This window comes from Lytechinus pictus, unplaced genomic scaffold (assembly GCF_037042905.1).
Source record: "Lytechinus pictus isolate F3 Inbred unplaced genomic scaffold, Lp3.0 scaffold_19, whole genome shotgun sequence".
NCBI lineage: Eukaryota > Metazoa > Echinodermata > Echinoidea > Temnopleuroida > Toxopneustidae > Lytechinus > Lytechinus pictus.
In genome coordinates this window covers 11321341-11335010 of record NW_026974140.1, presented here as the reverse complement: position 1 = coordinate 11335010, position 13670 = coordinate 11321341, and the positions used below count along the sequence as shown (strand labels likewise).

The window sequence follows — 13670 nt, the reverse complement described above, 5'->3', positions numbered from 1 at the left end:
ACTCAGCACAATACGTATGCGTATACTTTTATGTATCACATTTCTTAGAAAATGCCTCAAAAAATTAATAGAACAAACTCACTTCTTCTTGAACGTGGGTTTCTCGCTACCTCATCATACCTCTCCACGTGAGGAGACGAGTGTGCCCCTTTAATGAAAATAAATAAAATAAATGAATATAATAGTGAGGTTTAATGTGATTTTTCGTTTGTTTTCCTTGTTTCTATGAGAAAGGTTATAAGACGACACATTCAGGTCAGGTGTTGGATAAGCTGATAAGAGCATGTAGCGTTAGACCCAATATCATGTAATCACCAAACTCTAATGCTCCGTACTGTCAACATAAAAGGTGAATGGGGTGAAGAAAACTTCAAAGAAAGGAATGAAGCGAACGTCATGAGAAGAAATCAGATTAAAATAAGATAATGTTTGTTGTTAAATTACGAAATAAGGAATATGGTGATTAAATCAAAACATGTATGGGCTTTTCAAATTGGACGGACAAACGGTTACAAAAGTATATGACATCACTGTCATTTTCCCCCAGACTAACAATTAAATATTTCAAGTGTGTCAGATCTCAATTGATGATTTAAAGTCTGGTGTCGACTATCGACCTATTGGTGTTAGTGTTAGGACGACTTTCACATCGACCTACATTAGTTCCAATATGAAACTGATCTGGCACAAATCTCGTCAGGTGTCTTGGGTGTTGAGCTAACCAGAATGTGATTTGGATTATTACTTTTTAAAACTTTATTTGGGATATGAAGCTTGGGGAGGCAATCTCAATTACAACTCCAGCAACAACACCGAATTGAAAGACACCCTTAAATTACCTATTTCAGGATCAAACTTGCAATGCCAACCGATAAATAGGTTGTGCAATGATTTCTTATTTGGCAACATCGGTATACGGTAACAAGTTAAGTGACATCATGAGATTTGAACAAAGTGTGACGTATTGGGTGACGAGCATATCCTTCTTGTAATCAATCAAACCAGTCAGTCAGTGGAAGTAGACAGAGCTAATAGTATCATTAATTACCTTTTAATTCACAGCCTATATTAACCCAGTTCTGGCTTTTATTTTTTGGGGGGTGGGTGGAAATGTACCGCCGAATCTTTCTCAAAATGATGATGGCCGCATCACTGCCAGAGCACACACACTTCTGCATATTTCGCTTGTCTAATCCCGTCCCTAATTATCACTAAACTATTAATAAAGCCTGAGACACTAATTCCATTCATCTCTTCAAACTAAAATAAGATGAAAATCCAATGTCAGGCACTTCTCACATGTTCCTTTATTCAGTGGTTATTATGTTAAATATAAAATGTTTTATTACCATACTTTGAGGCTTACCCGACTTTTCTTCCTCAAATCCCTCAAGTCTCCATCTTTTCCCAATCTTCTTTATCTCTATACTTTGTTCTTTCGTCATTCTATGTGTTGGCATGATGACCCATAATTCCCCCGACATCCCTCGTGTCACAGAGAATGACGTCACAATGACGTGATTGAAGGGGAGGGGGGGGGGGGGGGAAGTGACGAAGCAGAACAGGTTCAGTGGGTGCTGTACCGGCCCACCACTTAACGGAATTGAAGTATGACATGGCAAGTAAATAATCGTTCACAAGTCATATCGATTAGGTCTTCAGGCCTGTAGCATGCAGCGGCTTAGGGGTAGTAGTAGGTACTCAGGGCCCTTATTGATGGCGGATCCATGAATTCGTATAGAGGAGGTTAAGGTTAAATATTATTTGGTTTCTTTCTTAAATTATTTTGTCAGTTTTCTGAATCCAGATGATAAAAAAGAAAGATACCAAATAAAAGCCAAGAGGAGTAAGCGTAAATGTGGGATCTGCCCCAAACTGAAACCTTGCGAGAAAGATGAAGTGAATAAGTTTTTGTTGCCCATTTCCACGACCGGGTAATGGTCACCAGACAGTTTTGAACTCAATACTAGAGCGTTTGCAAGAAGACTTACCGAAGGACTATCAACTGACACTTCATCTCATTTTTTTTCTTTGTATACAATCATGTAAAGACATCAAGAATGACGATTCTACCTCATGCAATTATGATTGTGATACACCAAGAACAATGATTTCACTATAATGTAATCACGTCGAGAGATGAGTAACAATGATTTCATCTTATTCAATCATGTCGATACATCAAAAACAATAAATCTGCAAGTAAATGAACTATAACATTTATCAGCCAATCTCCCTTTTCCATACCAAAAATATAACATGATACACTTGCTTTGGCATAGTTCTATACACGAACAAGTGGTTCACATTGTATGAAACTCACATTATTGTTACCCGTTCCCCGTCATAACTTACAGGGTAATAATGCTCAACGGACATATTTTTCATGAAAGTTTACAACAGAAACAAATCTAAGTAACAATAGCCCAGCACCCTCTATCGATTGTACTGAAACAGAAGGGGATTGTTTATTTGTTTTGTTATCGCCTTTTCCCTCAAATTGTACCAATTTAGATCTATTAGCTTTGCATGCATGATAGGGTTCACAAGACAAAGTGTAGTGTGATGCATCAGTCATACCTGTAGCAAGATTTGGGTTTGACTTACCTGTTGAAAAATTCTGCATTTTGACTATAAGTTTGTAATCGCTAAGTGTAAACTGGGCCATTTCAATATTGCTGACTCCCTCTAGTGAATCGTCGCCATACTTCCACACTAAGTTGACATCTGCTGTCGTATAGCCATCTGGGAAATAGAAAATCGATCAACAAAAATGATAATGTATGATGGAGAATGCCATATAAAGCATATTACCAAGCCAATTATAACAAATACTATTGAAACGGTTATGAACGATATTTATTTGATAGTGTTGAAGACGCCTTCACTATTTTTTGAATTTTTTTTACATGACTTGCAATGGTACTTTTGAATGCAAACTCATTAGAATATGAAAATGAATTTATCATAAGGGTATTAAGTCAATTTACATTGTAGTATGCGAATACTATAAATTTCAATGCGTTGTTTGCACTAAAGAGTTATGATACAATTTAGTTTTCTTCCAGGCTTTATCAATTATTTCTTAATCCATTTTGCACTGGGATTAAAAATGGGTAGTGCGAATGATGTATTCATTATGTCCATACAAACCCCCCAGTTTGTTGCATAGATTCGTTAGAAGCTGCATTTTAATAAGTTTGCTACCAATGAAAACGGCAATCGTATGAACGCAAATTTATTCGCAAAGTCAAAGCACTAGATGATGAGAGTATTAAGGTTGCATTTTCAAATACATACAACACAAAATTTAGGTGAAAGGTCACGGCGAGTGAGAGAAAGGGACAGAGAGGGGTAGAAACAGATAAAGGAATGGGATGAGGCCAGAATATAAGAACAAACATATTCGCCAATTGTGGATCGTAGAACTTGCAAGGCTATATCAATCCCCGGCTCCCCGCGATGTACCGATGTATAATACCGGAGTCCACGTGATGTTTACCGAACCAACAAGGATCATACTCTATTTTGTCGACAGAGTCGTGATGGTAGAAAGCTTGATTAGTCCACCATTCACGTTCCTAAAACAGGGAGCCCAATCGAGGCTTAGACCAGACTTTATTGCTACCACTGAGTCTTTCCTCGCTACGTATTCCCGCTGAGTCGCATTGTAAACTTCGGCATGTTTTCTTTTGTACGGCGCGTAATACTAATGATATTTTGGTTGCCGAAGCTCGCAAGCCCCGCGCTCGGCCATATTTGCAGAGAAGTGATGGTGGTGAAAGTGAATTTGACCCCTTCATAGCGGCAAGCCGAATGTAAAAAGGAGCGGCGGTAGTGAGCTGGTCTACTTTGTATCAAAGTATCCGTGATTTTTGGTAGGATTTTTGTATGACAGGATTTCATCTACTGGTCAGCAAAATAATTGAAACTGAAACACATGAAAAATATAATAATAATTGAAACTGAAAATATTTTGTAGCAGTTTGCATTATCATTATTCCTTCCACTGCCATGTATATTACGTATACAAATAACATACAGAAATAACAAAAACTCGACAAAGACTTCCTCACTAGTAAGAGATCTTTAATTACCCCCACCCCTCCTTAGCCACCTCCTTCTTTAAGTTACCAAGAGCATGGTGGATAGGTGAATAAAATATTAATAATAATAATATACAACAATTATATAGCGCTTAATACAAATGTTTCTAAGCTCTGCATACTATTACCCCGGCTTTAGCACAGCTACCCTGATTGGGTGCACGAGCATTCAAGGAATTCTTTCCTACCGGGTACCCATTTACTACACCTGGGTCGAGAGTGGCAAATGTAGATATTAACGCCTTGCCAAAGGACGCGAGTGCTGCAGTGGGATTTGAACCCCGGACCTTGTGGTGCAAAGTCCGGAGACTTATTCACTGAGCCACTACACCTCTACAAAAAGAAATGGTCTTTGGTATGGTTCCAAATCACTTTCAGCTTTATTTGGGAGGGGGGCACAAAATCGAGAATCACACTGGCTCCAATGTTGGTACCCTCCTGATGTCCTGTAGTATGTTGGTTAGCATATACCTATACTATGGTGTAATATCCTGAAAGTTCGGATTTACTTCTGTATAGGTGGAATGTATCTGAATCGAGGCTGATATCCTCATGAGATATTCAATACAAATGGTAATATGAAATTTATCATAGTTTTTGTTTACTTTCTATCAGTGGATGTTATTTTTAATGCCGACCTAGGCTGCCACCCCGCCCCCCACGTCCCCGCTCCCTCAGAAATATATCAACATATATATTACGCAAGGATCAAGTTTAAGAAGGAGCAAATTTACGAATAGATCGATTGGTATATGACAGTTAGACACTGAAACAGTCTGCCAGTCAACACATTCACATCTAACGTAGATCTAAGACTGTCCGTTAATGTGGTCGTCGGAGATCGTTGATGTCGGGGTGGGAGTGCAACTTGATATACTGTCTTACTTACTCAAATGCGTGAACAAAAGGCGTGAAAACCCATCATTATTTTTACTGGGACCCGACAAAGATATTTTCGTAAACGTACATTGCTAAGACAGCATCCATAATCTACGGTAGATCTGAACTAATGCAAGATAATGATATCTCTTATGAGGATTCGATTGAAAGAGATCGGATGGTAATTTATGCTTATCTTAATAAAACAAATACGATTGTGATAACCAGGTTTGGGTAGCCCCACCCTTCACACACACACACACACACACACACACCCACTCACATGATTAATTCACCGATTAACAAAATTTTTTATTGTAAATAGAATCGTTTGAATCTTGAAACAGCATCCATCAAAATACACATAGGATTAGATTATCCCTCTCCGGATACCTAGGTTAATAACAAATAATCATCAACCTAATCTTATCTGATAATCATTACGAGATAAGATTAGGTCGATGATTATTTGATATTAACCTTGGAATCCGAAGAGGGGTACTTTAATTATGTCACCACCAGTTCATAACATTGAGGTTATTACCAGACGTATCAAGGGATTATTTGTAATGAGACATATACATTCTGTGATGGAGCCAGTATGTGTTAAATCTTCATTAATTCACTGACACTTTTCAAGTATAATTAGATGCCTATAAAGTTCCAGCTCATCACCATAGATAACAGGGTTATCAATGGAAGCGTCATATTTCGATCAACAGTGACATTTAAAATATAAATCATCTGCAGTGCGTATTAGGAAGGTGGCACATATAATCAAGATTTTCATATTATTCATGCAAACGGTATCTTCAAGGTCAAAATGTGTGATAATAATTATTGTACATAAGATTCTTTCCGTTGAAACCAAGTCACTAGGACTTGCCCCATTTAAAATCATTGCTTTTTATGGAAGCTTCTTCCGTTTTGGTACTTCCTTTTGGTGGAAATCTCTCCCCAAAGGTAGGGGGACCAGGGGCTGGGAAATTTGACAAGCCAAAAACAAAGGCTATCACCCCAATTGTAAGTTCATTTCTACCAAAATAAGTTTGACAAGCAAAATAAAATGTTTTATTTCGATTTTGAATGATGTATTTTTTTCCATCATAAAAGATCAAAAATAGTAGGGGGACATTTGGCATTGTGCCCCCCTACTATTTTGAGTAGGGGGACGCGACCCCCCACCCCCGGGGATTTCCGCCCATGGTTAAAAGAGAAGGGAGTTATTAGGTAATCATAAGTAATTAACCATGTCTTGTGAAGTTCAATGTGAAGAACAACGAGCATGATTGATGATTGTCGATGCTTAAACTGGTTTGTTTTTTTCGTATCCTTTTTTAAGTATCGATAAATTGATCGAAAGTTTTGCTCATAGGATTAGTATCGATCTAAATGAATAGAATTCACTTGTTTGTTCAGACAATAGCATCACTTTTATGATATTTACGATGGTAATGGAAAATAATCGGCATAGAAATAGAGTGGCGTGCATCTTTTCATCTTATTGTGAATGTTGAATGACGATGAGGCGGGTATGGAGGAAAAGGAGGAGTAAAAGCAGTAGGAAGAGGAAGAGCAGTCGGAGGAGGAGGAGGAGTAAGATCAGTCGGAGGAGGAGGAGGAGTAAGAGCAGTCGGAGGAGGAGGAGGAGTAAGAGCAGTAGGAGGAGGAAGAGCAGTAGGAGGAGGAAGAGCAGTAGGAGGAGGAGGAGTAAGAGCAGTCGGAGGAGGTGGAGGAGGAGTAAGAGCAGTAGGAGTAGGAGGAGTAAGAGCAGTCGGATGAAGAGGAGGAGGAGTAAGAGCAGTAGGAGGAGTAAGATCAGTAGAAGGAGGAGGAGGAGGAGTAGTAAGAGCAGTAGGAGTAGGAGGAGGAGGAAGAGCAGCAGGAGAAAGATCAGGAGGAGGAAGAGGAAGAAGAACAGAAGGAGGAGAAACGGGAGGAGAAGGAGGAGGAAGAGAAGGAGGAAGGGGAGTGAGAGAAGGAGGAAGAGCAGGAGGAAGAGGAGGAAGAGCCTGAGGAGGAGGTAGAGCAGGACTAGGGGAATAACATGAGAAGGAGAAGATCAGAAGGAGGAGGAAGAGGAGGAGATGGAGGTAGAGCAGGAGGAGAAGGAGGTAGAGCAGGAGGAGGGAAAGAACAGGAGGAGCGAAAGAGCATGAGGAGGAAGAGCAGGGGGAGAATGAAAAAAGGAGGAGGAAGAGGAAGAAGAGCAGATGGGGTGATGAAAACAACAATAAGAATAACAAAAATATCAAGTTTTCTGAATTCTTTTGACCTGCCACAATTCATAAATCATTGCATCTGATTGGCTAAGAGTGGATGGGCCATTGGAAATCACTGACCATTCCTTTTTTAATATTATTAATTCATTTTATTTTCAGTTCAATTTGCAACATACAAATCAGGAAAAATGAAATATAAATCAATGGGAAGAGCATTGAGCATCGTAAATATATTTCTTTTTTTTTTAATCACAAAAGGAACCAGCAATGAAGCCAAGCTTGTCGAAACGCTGATCCGTGACATGCCTGAAACCCGTAAATTTTAGAAACACTTGGCCTTGATGCAAAACAAAAAAATACATATGAAAAACATGATATAGTAGACTTTAGATTTCAAAAAGACCGATGAATTGTTATAAACTACAGAGGAAAATAATGAGCACTTCAGCACCAGAGGGAGGGGGTCTAGATAATTATGAAGAATAAAGCAGGCGCGTAGCCAGGGGGCGGTCGCCCCCGCCTGAAAAAAAAGCCCTCGAAAAAAAAAGAAGAGGAAAAAGGCGGGAAAAAAGCGAAGGAAGAAAATTGTAGAAGGGTATAGCTTTATTGTCTTTCCTTCTAATTTTTCCAAAAGAATAAAAACCTAAACGAGACGTTCTTGTCTCTATTTATATATATAAATTTTGTTTTGATAATATCGAAAATGCCTTTCCCCTTTGCTTCACATACCCCTTTTCTACTCCGTTTTTCCTCCCCGGCAGTGGATCTCGTCTTATTTTTTTCTTGCCTGAAATTATAAAGTATACATTGGTATGAAATTTGTTTTAAGTGCATAAACTGGCACAAAATGTCCGCTCTTCTGGTCAGAGCGGGTAAACACTACCACCTCTCCCCGGGTCCGCATAGTTCTGCTTTTCAGCAAGCAATTTTTGGCATGTATCTGCTCAAGGGGGCAGGTATTAAATTCACGCCTTGTTATAAGCAAAAGTACATTCGATGAAAGCTTATTCTTCTTCGCTGCACATCCACCTTCTGCCCTCGCATAAAATTCCATCCTGTTCATAATTAAATGAAGTGCTAAATATGTAAAGTTTTCAGGTCGAAATATAAAAAATTTTCAGTTCGCGCTTCCCGCTCACACCAATTGATTGTTTTTAACTATCATCTTGTTCATAGTTTTAAAAAAAAGGTGCTTAGAATGTCCACTTTTCAGGGGGGAATATCTCAAATTTTCAGCTCGCTCTTCGCGCTCGCATCAATTAATTATTCAGTTAGAAACCAATTTGTTCATGGTTACTAAAAGTGCTTAGAATATCCAGTTCGTAAGTCGGAATATCAAAAGTTTTAGCTCGCGCTTCGCGCCCGCACGACTTGTTTAGATACCCATCCTGTAAAACTGCTTAGAATGTCTAGTGTCCAGTTAGGAATATCAAAATTTTTAGCTTGCGCTTCGCGCTCGCATAATTTATTAAGGAAGATACCCATCCTATTCATAATTAAGTGCACAAAATGTATTGTTTTAGGTCAAAAATTTTAGAAAAAATTCAGCTCGCGCTTCGCGCTTACAATTATTATTTATATATGGCTAAATAATAATTGAAAAAAATGTTCGCTCGCAAATTAAAAACTGTGAAGTTGATATTTGGGCAATGATTATCAGCCCCCTTGAAAACAATTGTGCCTATACGTCCATGCCTACTACCCCCCACCTTGCTCATCCTTGTCGCTTGCCCCCCCCCCCCTGACGAAATATGCCAGGTACGCCACTGGGCTGGTACCAAGCCTAACTTGTTTGCTTGACAGCCAATCACGGCTCGCCATTTAGTGTCCATTGTCTGGTTTCTGTTCTATTATATATTGCTTTGCTCTAGCTTCAGTATGTCCGTTTTTACGATTTTGCGGTACCAAACACTTGTTTAAAAACAAGTTTTTTAATCTCAGCATTTAAATTCGATTAGATTAGGATACTAGAGACGCAACAGGCGTCTCCTTTTGATTTGAATACTATGAGACATCCTGCACCCTCCCACCTATAGAGCGCGCTCTGTAAGTGTTGGCACACTTCGCGTGCAATTACCGCCCCTCCAAAACTAAATCCTGGCTACGCGGTTGGAATAAAGTCCAAAATAATTAGTAATAATAAATAAGAAAGGGCAAAGGATGAAGTGACAAGTAAGAGCAGCAAGGGATGGTGTTGTTTGATGGGAATTTATTCCCTGGAAGGGACCTCAATTAATAAATCTGTGTAGTGGAACATGCCCATTCAATAAATTTCTGGTATGTTTTGGCAGCAGCAGTTCTGTTGATAGCATGGTATCGCTGTATTTGAATCGGAATGCGAGGAAGCTCGACTACTATGTTTGGTATTTCTAGACGTCCTATAGAGCAGCTTTACACGAAGCATGATCGTTCATTATCCTTTGAGGTGGTTTGCCAGAACAATACGATTTTTAATGTGCTAAAACTATTATTCATGGAAAATAAAGATGCACTATAAAATATTTGTCTTTTCAACATGAATTAACGTCATTCTTTATAAAAAAAGAAAAAGAAAAAGAAAACGGCCGAACTCAAAGCAAGCACACCTCAGGACTGCCATATTTTTTTTTTTTAATTGTATTCGTGACACTCCATGGGAAAGTTGGGAATATTGAACAATTAAAACTGACATAAATCAGAGTACTTACAACTTTCAATTTCTAGAGAGCAGTTCTGTTCATCCATTGGGTAATGTATCAAATCCATATAGCACGAAGCAACACTTGTTATCCTAATATGAAATTGAAAGTAAATATTTACACAGAATTAGAGGATAGAAAGTGAATCTGAGAATGAAGAGGAAATTTACATTAAGTTTTGTACAATATTTAAGAAAACTACATTTTCAGAGGCCCATCAAACGAATCACAATAACCAACTTGTTTTTAGAGCTTTACCGACTGTTTACACGTAGAGAAATCGCCCCTTACCCAGCACCTCACACACACATCCCCTCACTTTTACTATTTCACTCTCTCTCTCTCTCTCTCTACCACTAGCCCCCCCCCCCCTCTCTCTCTCTCTCGGTAGATTTCTCTTTCATAATTTTTATTTAACAAGTTACAACTCCCAATATAAATATTGGACATGCATGAGACATGTCCTATAGTCATACGCTCTTTTCTGATTTAGCTGCCATAACTTGTATGATTGTGTTAACATAAAGAGCGAATGGTAGAATGAACTTTTTCGACCATTATGTATTAATAGAAAAAAAAACGCATGTGAGGCACAATGTTTGCATTCCCAAATATGTAAATATTGCTCAGCATTAGTGACTGAACACCTCACTTTTTTTTTTAACGTTTTCATAAGGAAATTTTTTATAGTGACTGGAGCCTTAAATCAAACAAATAGCTACATGTCCATTCGATTCAAGCAAAAATTGTTAGTTATTGATATTTGTATGTCTCTCTTTCTATTCTTCGTTTCCCTGCAATTCCGAACAATCTCCACAAAAAAATTCACAGAACAGATGAAATCGAGAGATGTGAGCACATAAAACCCAATGAAATTTCGACTAGTTTGGTTTACTCAGCGTACTTTACGTAAGTAAGAAAAAACCTTGGCCAGGTTTGTTTTACGGGTTGTGCAGCACGATTCCATTCAGATACGAACGAATGCAGGCGATAGCCACAAACAGAATGAAAAATAAAAATATCTTCCCGCCTTTTCTCACTTTCTCTCTCTCCCTCTCTAGTTCTCCATTTCTCTTACCGTCATTCCCTCTTCACTCGATCTCCCCTCCTCTCGCTCCTTGGAGTTTGTTCACAAGGCCCCATATGTCCCTATGGGAACGTCGGTACAATATTTGAAGAATCATTGAAAAGGGGGGCGTTTATAGAGACTTAAATTTCGACGACTGATAAAGTACAGAGACTCTCGAAAGATGAAACCTTTCACGTGAATCGCGTTCGTAATTTAGACGAGGAAACGGTCTTTCTTTCCAATCTCGTCGGAAAGTCATCCATTTCTCTTCCTTCATATCCGTTTTCTTGCTCGTATGGGCATCGAATCGCCAAAATGAACAAAAGGGATGTTAATAGAGTCAAGATTGAAAAGATTAAAGAGACCTAAATCGCAGTGACTGTCCCTTCTTAAGTTCTCTCGCTGGATGATCATGTGACTTAGGGAACTCTCATCTCAGTCATCTGACATGACATGGCTTTTCTTGAAAAGGGGAATATAAATTGAAGATTTTTATTTTCAAACAAGAGGATGGGGTTTATAAAACTGCACGGTGTACTGCTTTAACGGCACCATGAAGAATAAATATTGAAGACACCAATGAGTTGATTGTTGTTGCACATTTACACAAATCATATTCAGGGGCATACCCTCACACTATTTTATGCTGTCAAAAATAATTATTCCCATTTATAGATATCAAATTGACAGTAAAATAAGCTCAAATATTATTTTCTGCAGAGTGTAACGTAAAAAAAAAGTAGAGACTATGTTTGCATATTTCTGGTATAAGTATTATGGAAAACAAAGGCTTCATGTGTATTCCATAACTATAACTAGTCTATTAAATAAAACAAGTGGAACGCTCTGGTAGTCTCGCCTGCATTACGAATATAGCAGCAGTGCTGCCTTTGAAAAAAGCTAATGGATAATTATTCACAGACGAAAACACTAATATGATAATAAAATATTATGTCCATTGACCCAAAATGACCTTTGACCATGATCATGTGACCTAAGACTTGTGCAAAACAATCATTCATACTTGATTACCCTCATGTCGATGTTTCATGAGCTAAATCCATAAACTTTCTAAGTTATGATGCCAATTCAACACATACTCCCAACACGGCCACAGTTCACTGACCTTTAAATGGCCTTTAAAGGTCAAGTCCACCCCAGAAAAAAATTATTTGGATATATAGAGAAAAATCAAACATGAATAACGCTGAAAACTTCATCGAAATCGGATGTAAAATAAGAAAGTTATGACATTTTAAAGTTTCGCTTATTTTTCTCAACACCGTTCTATGCTCAACTCAGTGATATGCTAACGAGAGACTAGATGATGTCACTCACTCACTATTTTTTTTTTATTGTTTGATGAAATTTTCAGTGTTATGCTTGTTTGATTTTTCTCTTTCTATTCAAATCAACTTTTTGTTGGGGTGGACTTGTCCTTTAATCTTGGTCATGTTCGCACACAGGGTATTCAGGGATACATGCTGCTCTTATGTCCAAGTTTCATGAACTAAATCCATACACTTTTAAAGTTACATGTATGATGACAATTCCACAAATACCCCCAACATTACCAAAGTTTGTTGACTCAAAATGACATTTGACCTTGATCATGTGACCTGAAACTCGCACAGGATGTTCAAGGATACTTGATTGCTCTTATGTCCACGCTCCATGAACTAGATCCATAAAATTTCAAATTTAGGATGACAAACTCCTCAAAAACCCCAAACATGGCCAACGTTTGTTGACCCTAAGTGACCTTTGACATTGGCCATGTGACCTGAAACTCGCACGTGATATTCAGGGATACATGGTTGCTCTTAACCTTGATTAAGATTTCAATATTGAGTCCCCCAACATTGTCTAAGTTCATTGACCTTGAATGACCTTTGACCTTGGTCATGTGACCTGAAACTCAGGCAAGATGTATACTTGATTACCCTTATGTCCAAGTTTCATGAACTAGATTCATATATTTACTAAGTTATGATGACATTTCAAACACTTAACCTTGGTTAAGATTTCAATGTTGACGACGCCGCCGTCGGAAAAGCGGCGCCTATAGTTTCGCTCTTCTATGCAGGCGAGACAAAAATGACACCTCACAAATCACCACTTCAGGGAAGAAATATGTCATAAACACATGATTATTATTTATGGCCTGAAAGAGTATGTTCTCTCAAATAATTTGATACGCTTGGATGACCAGGAGGTATTCTTTGTAGTGATGTTAATTTTGATTTTGCGCCAAATTAAGGTATGGCTGCAATCAATGGTGTAATAATCATACAAAGGTTTCATTAACATCCATTTCAAAACACCTTTTCAAAAATGTATATTATAATTGTTAAATAAACACATTTTAGTATTAATTCTGAAGTAAATTTCATTGAAAATGGATTAGCAAATATGTTCACTAACTCCTGTAGGATTATGACATCATTGGCATTGGCGTGGGTTCGAGTCCCAGACATGGTGTGTTTCCTTCAGCAAGAAATTTACCCACATTGTCTATTTGTATCTTTACATTTGTGAGTTTAATGCTTTTCCCCATCGATTTCTATTCCATTTTCCTGATTTGTATGATGAAAATGATATCTGAACCCCATTTTTAATTATACACAAAAAATATTACTCAATTTGAATCAAACACAAATGTCACAGGCACATCCGTATAACATACTCCAGACCAATACACGTTTATTTTCAGTGA

At 38.1% G+C, this 13670-nt stretch overlaps 1 protein-coding gene across 1 annotated transcript in view; it reads right to left on the bottom strand.

Annotated features, from left to right (window-relative positions):
• The window catches only part of LOC129260663 (gamma-aminobutyric acid receptor subunit beta-2-like), a 34313-nt gene that overhangs the window by 19525 nt on the left and 1118 nt on the right, over positions 1-13670 (bottom strand). The window contains exons 2-4 of the mRNA XM_064114415.1: positions 9895-9977; positions 2608-2745; positions 83-148 (exon numbers count right to left, since the gene is read on the bottom strand). Of these exons, the coding sequence (XP_063970485.1) occupies positions 83-148; positions 2608-2745; positions 9895-9977 (287 nt within the window). The remainder of the gene's footprint in view (positions 1-82; positions 149-2607; positions 2746-9894; positions 9978-13670) is intronic.